This window comes from Anser brachyrhynchus, assembly GCF_964034855.1.
Source record: "Anser brachyrhynchus genome assembly, chromosome: W".
Taxonomy (NCBI): Eukaryota; Metazoa; Chordata; class Aves; order Anseriformes; family Anatidae; genus Anser; species Anser brachyrhynchus.
Window position 1 is genome coordinate 23,964,714 of NC_137704.1, and position 15,249 is coordinate 23,979,962.

Genomic DNA, 15,249 nt, shown 5'->3' on the forward strand with positions numbered 1-15,249 from the left:
AGAGAGCCTTGGAGGCCTTCTGCCCCGGATGGCAGGCAGAAACCCCCCAGCGGGGGCTGACGATGCTGACAGGGCTGCCATGGGGCAGGGGTGCCCATAGGGCAGCTGCAGCTGGCCCAGGGCCGTGGTGGGGCTGTAGGGACCAGGGCCACAAGGAGCACGGCCGTAGCCTGCCCTCTGGTGGCATGAGAGAGGGGCTGAGGGAGACATTTGGGATGCTGCAGGAAGGGGCCCCACTAGAATCACAGAATCATTAAGGTTAGAAGAGACCTTCGAGATCATCTGGTCCAACCATCACCCTACCACCAATGTCACCGACTAAACCATGTCCCTAAGCACCACGTCCAACCTTTCCTTAAACACCCCCAGGGACGGTGACTCCACCACCTCCCTGGGCAACCCGTCCCAATGCCTGACCGCTCTTTCTGACAGAAATGTCTCCTCATTTCCAACCTGAACCTCCCCTGGCACAACTTGAGGCCATTCCCTCTAGTCCTACTTTGGGGCCGGGCCCAGGCTCTAAGCTCCAGCACCTTGGCCCCCATGCTGCACACACCAGGCTGGGCTGCGGCCCTAAGGATGTTGTGTGGACCCTGGTGGGGCCAAGCTGTAGGGCTGGGGCACCACAGACATGGCTGTAGTGCCATAGGGGCGGGACAAGGAGCTGCCACCCATGGCAGCAAAGAAGGGACCCAAACAAGCTCCCTCTCAGGGGCTACCCTCAGCCTCCATATGCTGCTCCAGAGCAGAGGCAGATGCTCCTGGAGCTCCCGTGGGGGCTGTCCCCCTCAGGAGCCAGGTCCCAGATACAGAAGAGGAAGGGTTCCAACCCTCCTACTGGATTTAATTGTGCTAATTAAATTGTAATCAGGAGAGGAGGCAGGGAGACCTTGTGCTCCCAGGAGCTGGGACATGCACGACCACCCCTCTGCCACCAGTAGAGACAAAGCCCAGGGATTTGGGGTGACATTCCCAAATCCACCCCCTGACAGAGCTTGGCAAGGCTTTTGTGAGTCCTGCAGAGCTCCCACTGCAGAGCAGTCCTTTTCCCCTCCCCAGGTGGCTGACAGCAAATGTATTGCAGAGCAGCAGCACAGCCCCATGAGCTGGCAGCATCTTCCCCAAGACGCTGAAGCAAGGTGGTGCGAGGACAGGAGAGGCACGGTGCCAGGGGTTAGCTCTGAACTAGGACAGACCACCTGAGCAGAGGTTGCCCAGCCTCCCCAGGGGCTCCGCTCCCATGGCCTCCTAGCACAGCCTCCAGCAGGTGGTTGTGCTATTTTTAAGCAGCGCTCTCAATTTCAGTGTGTTTCTCCCCACAAACCCCCTTTCTCCTGGATAGCCCCATTCTTCGGCCATAACGAGACTCCCCTCACCCCTTTTTATCTTCCCTTTAAGCCTAGGTAGGCCAACGGAGCTCTTCTACATCTGACAGGCTTCAGGGACAAAACTCCCATCGCTTAGGCCCCACACAGCTCTGGCTGTGGGAGAGGTCACACCAAAAGCCCTGGGGGCACCTTTCTGCTCGTTTCATCCACAGTTAAGCATCTTTGCAAAAGTTCTCAGTTCCTGCAATGCTCTAGAAGCCGACAGCACGCATCTGTGCTCTGTGCCAAGGCCCGTTGTCCTCTGGTTCGGGGCTGTGCCGCATGTGGCCATCAGCATTGCTCCTTTGTTTAAACATGTCTTCCCTCACCCAGCTGTACTTCCCCAGCACCACTAAATCCAGCCCCAAGCTGGATGATCCAGACAGATGGCAAAGGGTGCCCCACCTACCTGCTGGTGGCCAAAGCTGCACGTTCACATCAGGCAGGAAAAGGAGAATCGAATTCAGCCAGTGGCAGTTGCTGTGACTGCTCAGGGCAAGAGCACTCAGCTCCCAGCCTTTGGGGTCAAAAGGTGAGCACCAAGGCACTGAGCTGAAGCTGTGTTCACCATACTCAAAGCTGGTCCTTGCATGTCACCCTGAAGCTTGGAGACATGCAGGCACCCAGAGCCTCCCCTTTTCCCTGTTTTAAAGCCAGACCCCACGCAGAGCAAAGTGGAAGTGAAAAGTAACCATGCTGAACAGGAAGCTTTGTCTTTTCATGGAGTTCAGGGATGAGCCCAAACACCATGCAGCACAGGTCTAGGCTCATGGGTACAGACTCACAGCTGCTCTTCCTGCTGCAGCCCTGCACTGTAGCTGGCCACGCACCTTCTGCTCTTCAGGCCATTTACCTGCTTCAGCAGGTGCAGCCCTGGCTCCAGCTATGGGTGAATGAGCACACACACCAGGATAGGGCAGGTGCCAGCTGCCAGACCCAGGGCTTCTCTCTCATGAAACACTAAGTACAGCAGTAGCACATTTTTCAGTTCAGAGAAGGGAAAATAAATCTAGGAGCAGGCCAGGAAGCTATAGAAGAAACTGAAGGAAAAGCACAAGAGTATGATCAAAACCTGACTACCGAGTATAAGGCACAATAAAGGCCAAGTTGACAGCAAAGAACCAAACCTTTCATCAGAAGCCCACAGGGACACACAAATAGTTTCTGCAGAAGGGGGAATCTCTCTGCAAAACCTGATGAACACTGTTGCTACAGCATCAGAGGAAGCTCCTGTTCCCAAACCACACTCAGGTCACACTGCACCAGGCTCCAGAGACAGCCCAGGAACCCTCTCATGCCTGCCTTCAGGCACAGCGGATGAAAGGGGGATTTCTGGAGGAGTCCTTTGCTGCACAGAAGTCAAAGCAGCAGGAGACCCAATGGCTCACGGCCAGCATCAGAGAAGCAACGCCAGATACCTGCTGCTGGCAGCAGGGCTCTCTTGATGCTTACTGCCAAGTTATGACACAGGAGAGAGATTGCCCAACCAGTTTCTTCTGTGAAGATGAGCTAAGAAACATACGGACAAAGAGCAACCTCACACGCTCCAGGGAAATGCACAAAACAGACGAGGGGCAGCTGAGGAGTGCTCACACAGCAAGCAAGACATGGCAGACACAGTGCTGCTGATGCTGTGGCAGTACCACAAAAAGGAATTGCCAGGGGCCTGGCTAGAGTTTTGTGGGATTTTTTTTTTTATTATTTTTATTTTTTTTAAATACAGGCTAGTGTTGTACCCTTTGCTAAAGCTGCTGATTCTGCCACATAAACTAGAACAGAAATTTCTCGAAATTAAGTCGGTTCCCCTCCTTGTTAATTCAGTCTGCCTCCCAACTGAACATCGGTCTGTATTTGCATTTGCAGAAAACATTCCCTGTACAAAGTCTGATGCGCAGCTACACTGTTCTGACTGAGGAATGAAGAAGCTGAGAGTCCGCTGAACATTCGATTTTCCCTGTACAACGTGGCCTGATTTGGAGTTTGGTCCAATGAGGACAGCGAGTTAACCGTAGAGATCATCATCATTGTCTTCACTGTACACATTGCCCCCGCTGCCACCTCCTGTGCCTTGGCTTGGACCAGTGCCTCCCTGGTTTCCTGACGGGAACCTGCAGGCAGCAGTGCAGAAGGGGAGAGAAGAGATGCTCTTCAGAAGCTTCCTCACAGCTCAGCACAATCCCCTCCCCTCCACACCAACTCCCGGGTGCCAAGTAGGAAAGAGGGGAGAAATGTGCTGAAGCCTTAAGGCAGGTGATGCAAAGGCTTACACTGCTGCCAGATGTTGCTTGCATTAAAGGAAAAAGGGCTGATGGGCTTCAGGAGCACTAACAGAGCAGCTACAACTGACCTGCAGCACAGCCTGTACCACCATGTGCTCAGCTGGCTGCTGTACACACTGGGGGGAACCAGAAAACGTGGTGGAAGAGGGAATTGTTACCCAGAGAACAGCAAAGCTGCCCTCAGTGCTCTGCTCCTAGGGCTAGCTGAGCCACACTGCCTTCCCTACCTCCCTCACGGTTACCTGAAGCTGCCAAAGCCACGGCTCTGCTGTAGAGTCTGTGCAAACATCTCGTATTTCCTGATGTCATTGTCACTGACAGAGCGGCGAGCAAAGCGCATGGCCTCCTCAAAGTGATCCCTGCGTATCTCAGGAACCGGGTCATCCTCCTCCACCTCCTGCAGTGGGACAGAGGGCCCAGGTGAGCTGTGGGCAGCACACCCACCCACAGCCCCCCTCTGGGTCAGGAAACAACAATACCCACCAAGGCAGGGGCTAGAGAGGGATGCTGCAGCAGACTGAGTCACAGCTGCAGCAGGGGCCTTCTGAGCAATGCCAATGATGAGGTACAACAGAAGGCCCTCACCCTCCCTCCCACAAGAAGAAAAAGTGCTCCAGCTCAGCGCTCTGTGCCGAGCCTACTCATTCTCATCTGAGGATTACAGAGAGGAACGCATCATCCCTCACCCACGGGCAGAGACGGGCTGCCTCTCTCATGAGCAGGGAAAGCTGAGTGCCCCACTCACCATGGCAGAAGGGTTGGTCTGTCGCTCACGCTCTCGCCTGATCTCACTCTCGATGGACTCGCGGATGGCCAGTTTGCAGGCACGCTGGCAAATTTCTGTCAGGTCAGCCCCCGAAAAGCCATTGGTCATCTTAGCTAGGAAATCCAGGTCAACATCCTAGGGAAAAACAAGAGGCCTGTCCTTTACACCTTGCATTCTCAGGTGACAAAGAAGTGCTTTTAGATCCCATGGTACCAAGGTGCTGCCTTAATTTTGGCCAATTTTAGAACGGCAGGCTGTTAAGGCTCTTGTTTCTGGTAAAAGTTAACCACACACAAAGGCAGGCCACACTCCCCCCACTCACAGCGAGAACCTGCTACACAGCTACAAATGCCTCTGCACTGTTCACCTTCAAGAAGAAACAGGCTGACTTTCAGATGCGATTTCCTCAGGTCTCAGCATTAGGAGTCAAATGAAATGACTGGAAATGGAGATGGGGAGGACAAACAACCTCCTCTCCTCCTTCCTGTCAACTGACAGAGTAATACTACAAGCTTCTTTAAAGCTTTCCTTCACAGCAGTACTTTAAAAAGTAAGAATGGCCTAAAAAAGTTTGCACACTCGCTTGACATCTGTTTTTCTCTGATTAACCCTATGAGTTTCATTATTGCCTGCTTCCTAGGCAAGGCATAGAACTCTTGCCTATGAAAGAGCTCAGCAACAATTAACTGCAATTGTTCCTCTTCAATTTCCATTTCCCATCCCCATTTTCTACATTTATTTTTCTTTCAGAGTACAAGAATCTCCTCCATCTTTCCATAACAGGCGTTCCTGCACTGTAGGCAGAACTCTACTATATGACAAAGACCTGCTGTGCTGACACACTGATATCTAGCTGCATTGGTACCTCATTTTAGAACTCGAGCCTCCCCCTATCTCTCTTCCATCTATTTCCACTCTTCAGGGATGGAAGGTTTCCCAGCTCTGCAGTGCATGGAGCAGTCCCCAGCCCTCCTCTCTGTCCCCCAGCTCGTGAGGAGCATGTGCAGCGCACTGCAAAACCAACTCAGGTACAGTCATGGCACAGATCCTACCTTAGCAACTGGTGATTTCCTCAGGTTGGCCTTAAGAATAGCAACCCGGGACTTCTCGTCAGGCAGGGGGATGTAGATGAGTTGATCCAGGCGGCCAGGGCGCAAGATGGCTGGGTCAATGATGTCCGGCCTGTTGGTGGCACCGATGATGAAGACATTCTTCTTGGTGGACATGCCGTCCATCTCTGTCAGGATCTGGTTGATGACACGGTCTGCAGCACCGCCGCCATCTCCGATATTGCCACCTCGAGCCTTTGCGATGGAGTCCAGCTCATCAAAGAAGAGCACACAAGGGGCTGCTTGGCGGGCCTGCGAAACGCAAAGAGAAACAATTAGTCCCTGTTAAATAACACCAGGCGAGGAGCACACTGATTTCACGCTAAGCATACCCTAAAATTACAGCAGCTCAGAGGAGTACCAGAGCACTACTGCCTCGAGAGCTTGGAGGAGCTACTCTAGAAACCCTCAATTAAATTCTGAGTAACAAGGTGAATTTCCCCAAAGCTGAGAGCATCGTAGACCAAGCAGAAGTATGGTAACTCTAATGCAAAGAGGGAAAGCTACAACCAATCTGCCAGGACCAAACTCTCCCAGCAAGATCTGGAGATGTCAGTTGGTTATTTAGGCACTGGGGTATCCATAGTCACAATGTATCAAATAGAAGGGGCAAATCCAGTCCCTGTCTTCAGCTACCTAATGGGTAATTACAGGCAAAAGGAGTCAGATCCTTCTTTGAGGTGCGCAGTGAAAATGGGTGCAAACTGCTGCAAAGAAAATTCCAGTTAGAAATAAGGAAAAAATTCTTTACAATCAGAGAGTTCAAACATTAGCACACAGGCCCACAGAGGTCTGGGATTCTCCATCCTTGGTTGCTAATGTACAAATCAACTAATACACACGAGACATACACAAACCAGATTTCCAAGTTATCTTCCCTTCCTGCTCTGGACAAACAGTTGGAGCAGATGGCCTCTGAGGTTCCTTCCCAACCTACATTTTCCTCTCTCATTCTCCTTCCTGCTTTGCTCTTTCAGCAGCTTCCCTGACTACAACAGTGAGGATTCCCATGGTAATCCCTACGTGGGACAGGAGGCGACACTATCTACAGGGAACTGGGCAGCAGGAGGTGAACTCCTTTCTATGCCATGCAGGACAAGACCCTGTAGGATGTTTTGAAAATCTATAGAAGGTAATAACTAATGAGCTGTCAAAGTAAGTTTTCAAGGTATGTTGAGGATATTTATGTCACTCTAATGCCAGCCTCATGGCTAAGGCACTAGCACATTTATCGTTCTTTAACAAAAGATGCAAACTGTAGTGGGAGAAAGAACATGTAAATAGCTATGTTCCCAAACAGGATTAATTCCCTAACATCAGGAAAGCAGCCCCTGCTGACAGTGCAAGTGAAGAAAACACAAAAAATACACAAATAAGAACTGGGCCAGTAACAGACACAGTGGAGACGATGTTCTGGGGGCATCTCAGCACAAACGTAGCACAGGGAGCAGAAGAAACACTTACCTTGTCAAAGATCTCACGCACGTTGGCTTCAGACTCTCCAAACCACATGGTGAGCAATTCTGGGCCCTTGATGGAAATGAAATTTGCCTGGCATTCATTGGCAATGGCTTTGGCCAGAAGTGTCTTACCACAACCAGGTGGCCCATAGAACAGAACCCCCTTTGACGGAGTCATGCCAAATTTGAGGAACTTGTCCGGGTGCTCCACAGGATACTACAGGAGAACAACAACAAAAAATTCTTGTGATGAGCAAGCCTGTGCCTTGCCCCTAACACAAACAGTATCTTAGATTTCTAGTGAGTTAAACACAAGTTTCTGCCTGCTCAGGGCCACTAGAGTTTTTAGCTGGGGACTGGTTTGAAAAGCACCACAGCTCAATTGTAAAGCTGCCCTAAAAAGCCTATTTATCTTAGCCTAAGAACTAAGCACCAGCTTGGGTAGTTTTGGGTAGTAGCTTGGGTAGTTTTCCAGCACACTTAACCCCAGCTTCGTTCTGCCCTGCAGAAGCAAAAGGGAACAGCTCATTATCCAACCTAGTCAGCTCTGCCCTCCAGAGACACACAAGGTGCCTGATATGAGCACTTATCCTCAGCAGCAAGGTCAGAGCTAGGTGATGGTTTAACACCAGAAAATTAGACTTCTATTTATTTATTATTAACTCACAGACACATTGCCTCTATAGTGACGACTGAGAGCAGGGATGTATCAGAAAGAAACCATCCTGATGCAGACACCAGAAGTTTCCACAGACATTCATGACTTTTTGTCTCCCTTCACAGAAGGCTTCACAATCATTTTTCACCTGTCCTGATGGTAACACCAATAAAAAGCCCTTTGGAAGCTCACTGCATGAGAATCTTTGTTCACCTTCTGGCAGATAAAGCCACCATGTAACAGGATTCTCAGCAATGGTCCCATTGCTTTGCTGACTTCCACTTATGAGAGGCAGAACTTCTGCATTAAGCACAAGACACATGAAAGATGTCATCATACACTCAACTAAGGAAAGTCTGATGCTGCTTCCCAGCACCTTCCTCTCCCTAAGTTCACTAAGATGGAACACCGTGGTATTTTCAGTCCATTACAAGCAGTTATCATAAAAACTGCATTTACCCTGTTCACAGTCCAAACAGGAATATGAAGAGGTTCTGGATTTTACCACCATAACTATTACTTAAGCTGACTAGGCAAAAAATCAGCTGGAAATGCTTACCTGTACAAGCTCCTGGAGTTCTCTCTTTACATCTTCTAGACCACCAATATCTTCCCAGGTAACTTGTGGCACCTCCACCACAGTCTCCCGAAGAGCAGAAGGGTTGCTCTGGCTCAGAGCCCACTATCGTTAGAAGAAACGTCATTAAATAATGCTATCATGTCATGCTCACATGCTTCAGATAAACAATTAGACATTGCACCTAAAAGAAAGAGGGGCACTCTTGCATTACCCTGAAGTCATCCATGGTCACAGCCAGTGAGTTCATCACTTCAGCATCGATGGTTTCATCTTCTAGGTCTATGAGATCCATCTTCTTTCTGATAGCCTGAAGAGCAGCTTCTGAGCAAAGAGCAGCCAAGTCAGCACCAACATGTCCATGGGTCTCGTTTGCCACCTGAAAGCAAAGCACTGACTATGACTCACAGGAACACAAGCAAGCACTCTGCATGCTCTGGTGACTCACTCGGAGGTGCAATGAAACTTTGGAGGACAGAAACATCAGTGTTCCACTGTGGGTTCAAGAGACAAGTGCCACCACATATTTAACAGGCAGAGACACTGCTGTTCCACCTCCCACTTGAGATCAAAGTTGCAACTGAAATTCAGATGGCACAACACAGAAAGATAACCCCAAGACTGGAGTTCTTCATTCAGGACAGAAATAACAGGAACCAACTGAGTTTACATACAGTATCCCATGTCACCACACCACTCACTCACCTCCCTGAGAGCTGTTTTAGGTTTACTAGTAGAATACCACAGCAAACAAACCCAGGAGGACAGTGGCAAGGCATGTGCAGACTGGACTGATACACAATTGTTTCTCTTAGCCACGCCACTTTTAGCTAGTGAGCAAGGATTTTTGGTCACTGGTACACTAGTTGGAAGGAAGCCCAGATCACACGTTCACCCACTTTCACAGTGTCCTAAATGAGCAACTACATTTATATGATCAAAGCCATAACAACTCTGCCACTACAAAACACAGCATCAGCTAATGTTAGCCTGCAGAGAGAAGCTTTCCCAACAGCATTCTGCTCACCTGTTCCAGATCCACATCATCAGCCAGTTTCATATTTTTTGTGTGGATCTGCAGGATCTCCAGGCGCCCAGTTGCATCTGGGATACCGATATCTACCTCTCTGTCAAAACGACCTGGGAAGTACAAAACATATGTTGAGCTGCTGATTCTGCAAACCAAAGAAGCTGCAGTTGCTGTCTTCCTCTGACTGAATGACATAATGACAAGCCACACGGACATAATTTCAGAAAATGCCAGAGTTTCGGGTTTCTCTACAGCATGTATCAGCATAGTTGCAGAGTCAGAAAGGAAGAAAGGCCTTAGCCATTTAGGAAAAGTGAAACTACTGTATTAACTAGACTTCAAGACTACAAAAAGCAGAGTACTACAGGTTTAGCAATGTTTTCCAAGCTTCATCTGTAGGAAGGGATACTTCCCCTAACCAACATACCATGAGGCATTTTTGTTTACTTCCACCTTTGTGTCCTCAGCATAAGAGTATGTGAATTCTGAGAGACAGATTTAGTTTTTTAGAACTTCCTACAGTAATCATCATAGCAAAACCCAGGTGGTGAAAGAAAAAAACTGCCCCATTATCTGGGGAGGCAGGAAACCTATATATTACTGCGATATTAACTAAGGTACAAACACCTATCATTTGCCTCTAGTCATGCCTCTACACACTAAAGATGCCCTTTTCTCCTGCAAGCTTGACAGGTTTGCTGCTACACACTTTACCAACTGCTCATACACCAGACATTCATTCACGCTGTAGAGTTTTGAAAACATGGAGCTTGGAAACTACCAGACTCCTCATTAATAAAAGGGAAGTCAGACAATTCTTCTACAACCTCAGGCGCACACATCCCCTCAAGCAGCCATTTACTCCTTCAGTGTGTCCTGAGATAGCCTCACCTAACAGAGACTACCACGTGATTTCAAAGTATTTTGTTATTTCTACAAGTTCTAACCTAGTAAGACAGAAAATTATTTCAAAGACTAGAAGCCTAGAAATTAATTACAAAGCAGCAGCTAGACACAAATCAATAGTCTATGAAATACACAGAAGACATTTAATATTAATTTCTGCTCAATCTTTACAAGGCCCCCAAAGCATAGTCTGTAACAAAGCATCTGATTGTATCGGGTTTACATGGCATGGGCTTGGTAGCAGGGGGGCTACAGAGGTGGCCTCTGTGAGCAGAGCCCAGCAGCTGCCCCATGGCAGAGAGGAGCCAGCTCCAGATCCTCAGAAAGGGACCCACTGCTGGCCAGAACCGAGCCAAGTTCAATAAGTGATGTTATTTGTGCCTCTGGGAGAGCATATTTAAAAAAGGGAAAAAACATGTTCAGGGGAGGACACAGAATAGGGTGGATATGGGGGGGGACGGTGTTTTTAATTTGCTTCTAGTTTCCCACAGTGCTAGTCTGCTAGTGATAGGCAATAAATTACATTAATCTCCCTATGCTGAGCCTGTTTTGCCCATAATGATAATTGGTGAGTGATCTCCCTGTCCTTATCTCAACCCTTGAGCCCTTTCCATCATATTTTCTCTCCCTTTTCCTTTGAGGAGGGGTGAGCGAGCGGTTGTGGAGGAGCTCAGCTGCACAGCAGGGTAAAACCACCACAGTGGTGCAGAAAACAGATGACAATCCTGGTTACCAAATCTCCTGAGTGCTGGGTCAATGCTGTTAGGTCTGTTGGTAGCTGCCATAACAATCACATGTGCTCTCTGTTTCAGTCCATCCATAAGAGTCAGCAGCTGAGACACTATGCGACGTTCCACCTCTCCATGCGTCTACAGAGAGACAAAACAATTATTAGACTAAAAGCTCTACAGCACAGGAGCTGGACATTAGAGACACAAGCTGCTAACAAACATTGTGAACTATCTATGATTCTTCTCATGCCTGAGTTCAAGCATTAACTGCTGCTTTACCCTATACTCAGATTCATGCCAGCTGCCACCAAAAAGGGTGTACAGACACTTCTTTACTTCCTACAGGCTATCTTTACCTTCTCCCTCTTAGGAGCAATGGCATCCAGTTCATCAATGAAGATGATGGCAGGAGCATTCTTTTCGGCTTCTTCAAATGCTTTCCTCAGGTTGCTCTCAGACTCACCAGCCAGCTTGCTCATGATCTCAGGACCTGAAAAACAGCAGCACTGTGGCACCCCGAAGAGACACAGCTAGCCCCAAGGCATGCAGGTGATTTCTTTAAGTACAACATTTAGATGGGAGTATCTATATTTCAAGCCAAAGCAAACACTATCAACCAAGTTCACTAAATTTGCAGCTGAACAGGCAAGAACAGAATGCAGAATTACTTTCTATCATTATTCTGGTGTGTTCAGTTTAACAGAATGCAGCACTAGTCAGTGAGCTACCTTTAGCTGCCTCTTTTCTTACCCTATTTCACACTTGGTGAGCTTCTCTGTAATGTGCCACCACACACTGCTAATGCCAGTCCTGTATGCCAGTATGTGAAACAAAACAGGTCTTGTGCTGTACTTGAAGGAAAAAGAACTGCAGTGCAGACCAGATTCTTTTCTGAATAAAACATGCTGGCAGCAACAGAAACGAGTGTTCTATGCCCATATACATAGAATAATCTTACTGCTTCCCTCCTAGCTCTGCCCCTACCAACATAAACGCTCAGCTAGACAGACTCCAAATTCCTGCATCACAAAACTGTCTTTCAACCACTGCTACAAAACAATCAAGTTTAAGGACAGTGCCACTACGACAGATGCTTCCACACAAGTGGCCTCTAAGTGTCCTCAGTGGGGCACTTGAAAGAGGTAAGAAAGGATGTCAAGGACACAAAGGTGGCTATAAGGTGGCCTTATCTAAACCATTCACTACCATTATGTGGAAGAATGACCACACAGTTCTGGGTCCAAAGCAGACACCAAGCTTACCATTGATCAGGAAGAAGAAGGCCCCAGTTTCGTTGGCCACCGCTCGGGCAATCAGCGTTTTACCAGTGCCAGGAGGACCATACAGCAGGATGCCACGTGGAGGCTGAGGACAGAGGCAAGGGATTTAGGTGGTAAGCTAGTATCTGAATGCCTGAGTAGCTTCACAGTGAATTCCAAGCATTGGATAAAGCCAGTCTGAAACTGCGATGCTGGCTCATGCAACAACTGCCATCCAACCATCAACACCCTGACTACTTTACGTGACACACAAACAAAAACCTTGCCAGTAACTGACAGTGATGATTCAAAGCATCACTCTGCTTTACAAGTGCCAGCATTTTAATCTGTGCCTAAAACATAAGGAAATGGTCTCCTAATACCAGCATTAAAAAAAAAAGTTACTTATTCCCCTCCAATAAGTCATAAACCTCCTACATCAAAGTCAACAGCAAAGGCAAGTGCTTACCTTCACCCCTATGGCCTTGAAGAGTGCAGGGTGTCGGAGGGGAAGTTCCACCATCTCTTTGATCTGAGCCAGCTGCTTCCGGCACCCACCAATGTCATCATAGCCCACTTCATTCAGTGACTCTTCTTCATCCTACCAGGAAGGAAGTTTATTAGACATTTGAGTGAAGACAATTACTTTCTATCATTATTCTGGTGTGTTCAGTTTACTCTAACAGAATGCAGTATTAGTCAGTGAGCCACCTTTAGCTGCCTCTTTTCTTACCCTATTTCACACTTGGTGAGCTTCTCTGTAATGTGCCACCACACACTGCTAATGCCAGTCCTAGCTTTTCAACAATCCCTCCCAGTTTACAGAACCAGGAATCGGGCTATTGCTTATTGTTGTTTCTTTGCTGTTTTGAGATTCTCACTTTCAAGTCTTCCTGGTGTCTTCAACAACTGTTTCTTAGCTCTGACTTCCCAGATATACAATGGAAATTACCTGCTGTAGTAGGTTTACATGGCAAGGTTTTGGTAGCAGGGGGCCATAGGGGTGGCTTCTATGAGAAGAATCCAGAAGCTGCCCCATGTTAGGTAAGGGCCCCACTGCTGGCCAGAGCCAGGCCAATAAGCGATGTTGTTTGCGCCTCTGTGAGAGCATATTTAAGTCAGGGAAAAAAAATGCTGCTACACAGCAGCTGGGAGAGTGAGAGGAGTGAGGAACAGCCCTGCAGGCACCAAGGTCAGTGAAGAAGGAGGGGGAGAGGTGCTCCAGGCACCGGAGCAGAAGTCCCCTGCGGCCTGTGGTGAGGACCATGGTGAAGCAGGCTGTCCCCCTGCAGCCCACGGAGTACCACGGTTGTGGGAATGGAAATGTTGTTTTTGCAGTGTTACATTGTATAGAAGGAAGGAATGTGGTATTGAAATATGCTTACAGTGATAAGAAAGCTCAGCAGGTGACCTCCTAAAATGCAGACAACCAGACTCCTTAGAGCAATCAGGTGAAAATCATTATGTTAAGTCAAGCCAGATAAGGGGAGAAACATTACCACTTCAAACAGTAAAAAAGTCAAAAGAAGCTTGAAATTTAACAGGCCAGCAACTGAAGGCCAGGCATTGTCTGTGAAGCATCAGATAGATTGTGAACCTGGATTACCCAGTCAATGGGGAAACAGGGGAGGGTCCTGTCATCAAAAAGTATATAAACTGTGTTTTGGAACTAGTGGGTGCGCTCTCCTGCTTGTGGGGCGCCCGCCATTGCAATCGCGAATAAATTACTACTTCACTGAGATCCTCGCCTGAGCCTAAGTTATTGGCTACGGAGTGTTTCTCACAATTTGGGGGCTCGTCCGGGATCCAGTCACCTACCGGGGAGCCCCACCGCCGCAGCAGCAGGAAGGCATGCCCCGCTGATTTCAGCGGTCCTGTGCATCGGCGGTGGCGGTTCTGCGGAGAGCTGACAGAGGGCCCGAGACTGATTAAAGGGGCAGGATCCGTGAAGTATTGGGGAAAAGGAAGAAGGTAGGCACTCAGGGTTTTAAGAATTGATCCGGTAACTCTGTGCACAGACCAAGGTAAGAAATCTTAAGTATTGCCTTGGGGGTCGGGTGAGACTCTGTGTGATGTGTGATTGAGACGTACTTTTGTACGAAGCGAGTGTGGAGTCCTGATCCGCGGTTCCGTAGCTCCGCGAGGGGCGCGGCCGGAGACGGACGAAGCGTGAGATAAGGGAGAGAAAGGAAGAGTCTCGGGAAATTTGGTGTGCGGTAATCCTTGCACGGGGTAGTGCTTGGAGTACACCAGGGAAATTTGGTGTGCGGTAATCCTTGCACGGGGTAGTGCTTGGAGTACACCAGGGAAATTTGGTGTGCGGTAAGCCTTGCACAGGGTAGTGCTTGGCAGTACACCAGGGAAATTTGGTGTGCGGTAATCCTTGCACGGGGTAGTGCTTGGAGTACACCAGGGAAATTTGGTGTGCGGTAAGCCTTGCACGGGGTAGTGCTTGGCAGTACACCAGGGAAATTTGGTGTGCGGTAATCCTTGCACGGGGTAGTGCTTGGAGTACACCAGGGAAATTTGGTGTGCGGTAATCCTTGCACGGGGTAGTGCTTGGAGTACACCAGGGAAATTTGGTGTGCGGTAAGCCTTGCACGGGGTAGTGCTTGGCAGTACACCAGGGAAATTTGGTGTGCGGTAATCCTTGCACGGGGTAGTGCTTGGAGTACACCAGGGAAATTTGGTGTGCGGTAATCCTTGCACGGGGTAGTGCTTGGAGTACACCAGGGAAATTTGGTGTGCGGTAATCCTTGCACGGGGTAGTGCTTGGAGTACACCAGGGAAATTTGGTGTGCGGTAAGCCTTGCACGGGGTAGTGCTTGGCAGTACACCAGGGAAATTTGGTGTGCGGTAATCCTTGCACGGGGTAGTGCTTGGAGTACACCAGGGAAATTTGGTGTGCGGTAATCCTTGCACGGGGTAGTGCTTGGAGTACACCAGGGAAATTTGGTGTGCGGTAAGCCTTGCACGGGGTAGTGCTTGGCAGTACACCAGGGAAATTTGGTGTGCGGTAATCCTTGCACGGGGTAGTGCTTGGAGTACACCAGGGAAATTTGGTGTGCGGTAAGCCTTGCACGGGGTAGTGCTTGGCAGTACACCAG

General features: G+C 48.9%; 1 protein-coding gene across 1 annotated transcript in view; it reads right to left on the minus strand.

The window, feature by feature from the left end:
- Positions 1-3,038: 3,038 nt before the first annotated feature.
- The window catches only part of LOC308184724 (transitional endoplasmic reticulum ATPase-like), a 33,676-nt gene continuing 21,465 nt past the window's right edge, over positions 3,039-15,249 (minus strand). Inside the window, exons 6-17 of the mRNA XM_080572098.1 lie at positions 12,612-12,743; positions 12,146-12,248; positions 11,240-11,373; positions 10,886-11,021; positions 9,244-9,356; positions 8,431-8,595; positions 8,199-8,321; positions 6,986-7,198; positions 5,465-5,773; positions 4,392-4,547; positions 3,889-4,043; positions 3,039-3,475 (exon numbers count right to left, since the gene is read on the minus strand). Of these exons, the coding sequence (XP_080428224.1) occupies positions 3,370-3,475; positions 3,889-4,043; positions 4,392-4,547; positions 5,465-5,773; positions 6,986-7,198; positions 8,199-8,321; positions 8,431-8,595; positions 9,244-9,356; positions 10,886-11,021; positions 11,240-11,373; positions 12,146-12,248; positions 12,612-12,743 (1,845 nt within the window). The 3' untranslated portion in view covers positions 3,039-3,369. The remainder of the gene's footprint in view (positions 3,476-3,888; positions 4,044-4,391; positions 4,548-5,464; positions 5,774-6,985; positions 7,199-8,198; positions 8,322-8,430; positions 8,596-9,243; positions 9,357-10,885; positions 11,022-11,239; positions 11,374-12,145; positions 12,249-12,611; positions 12,744-15,249) is intronic.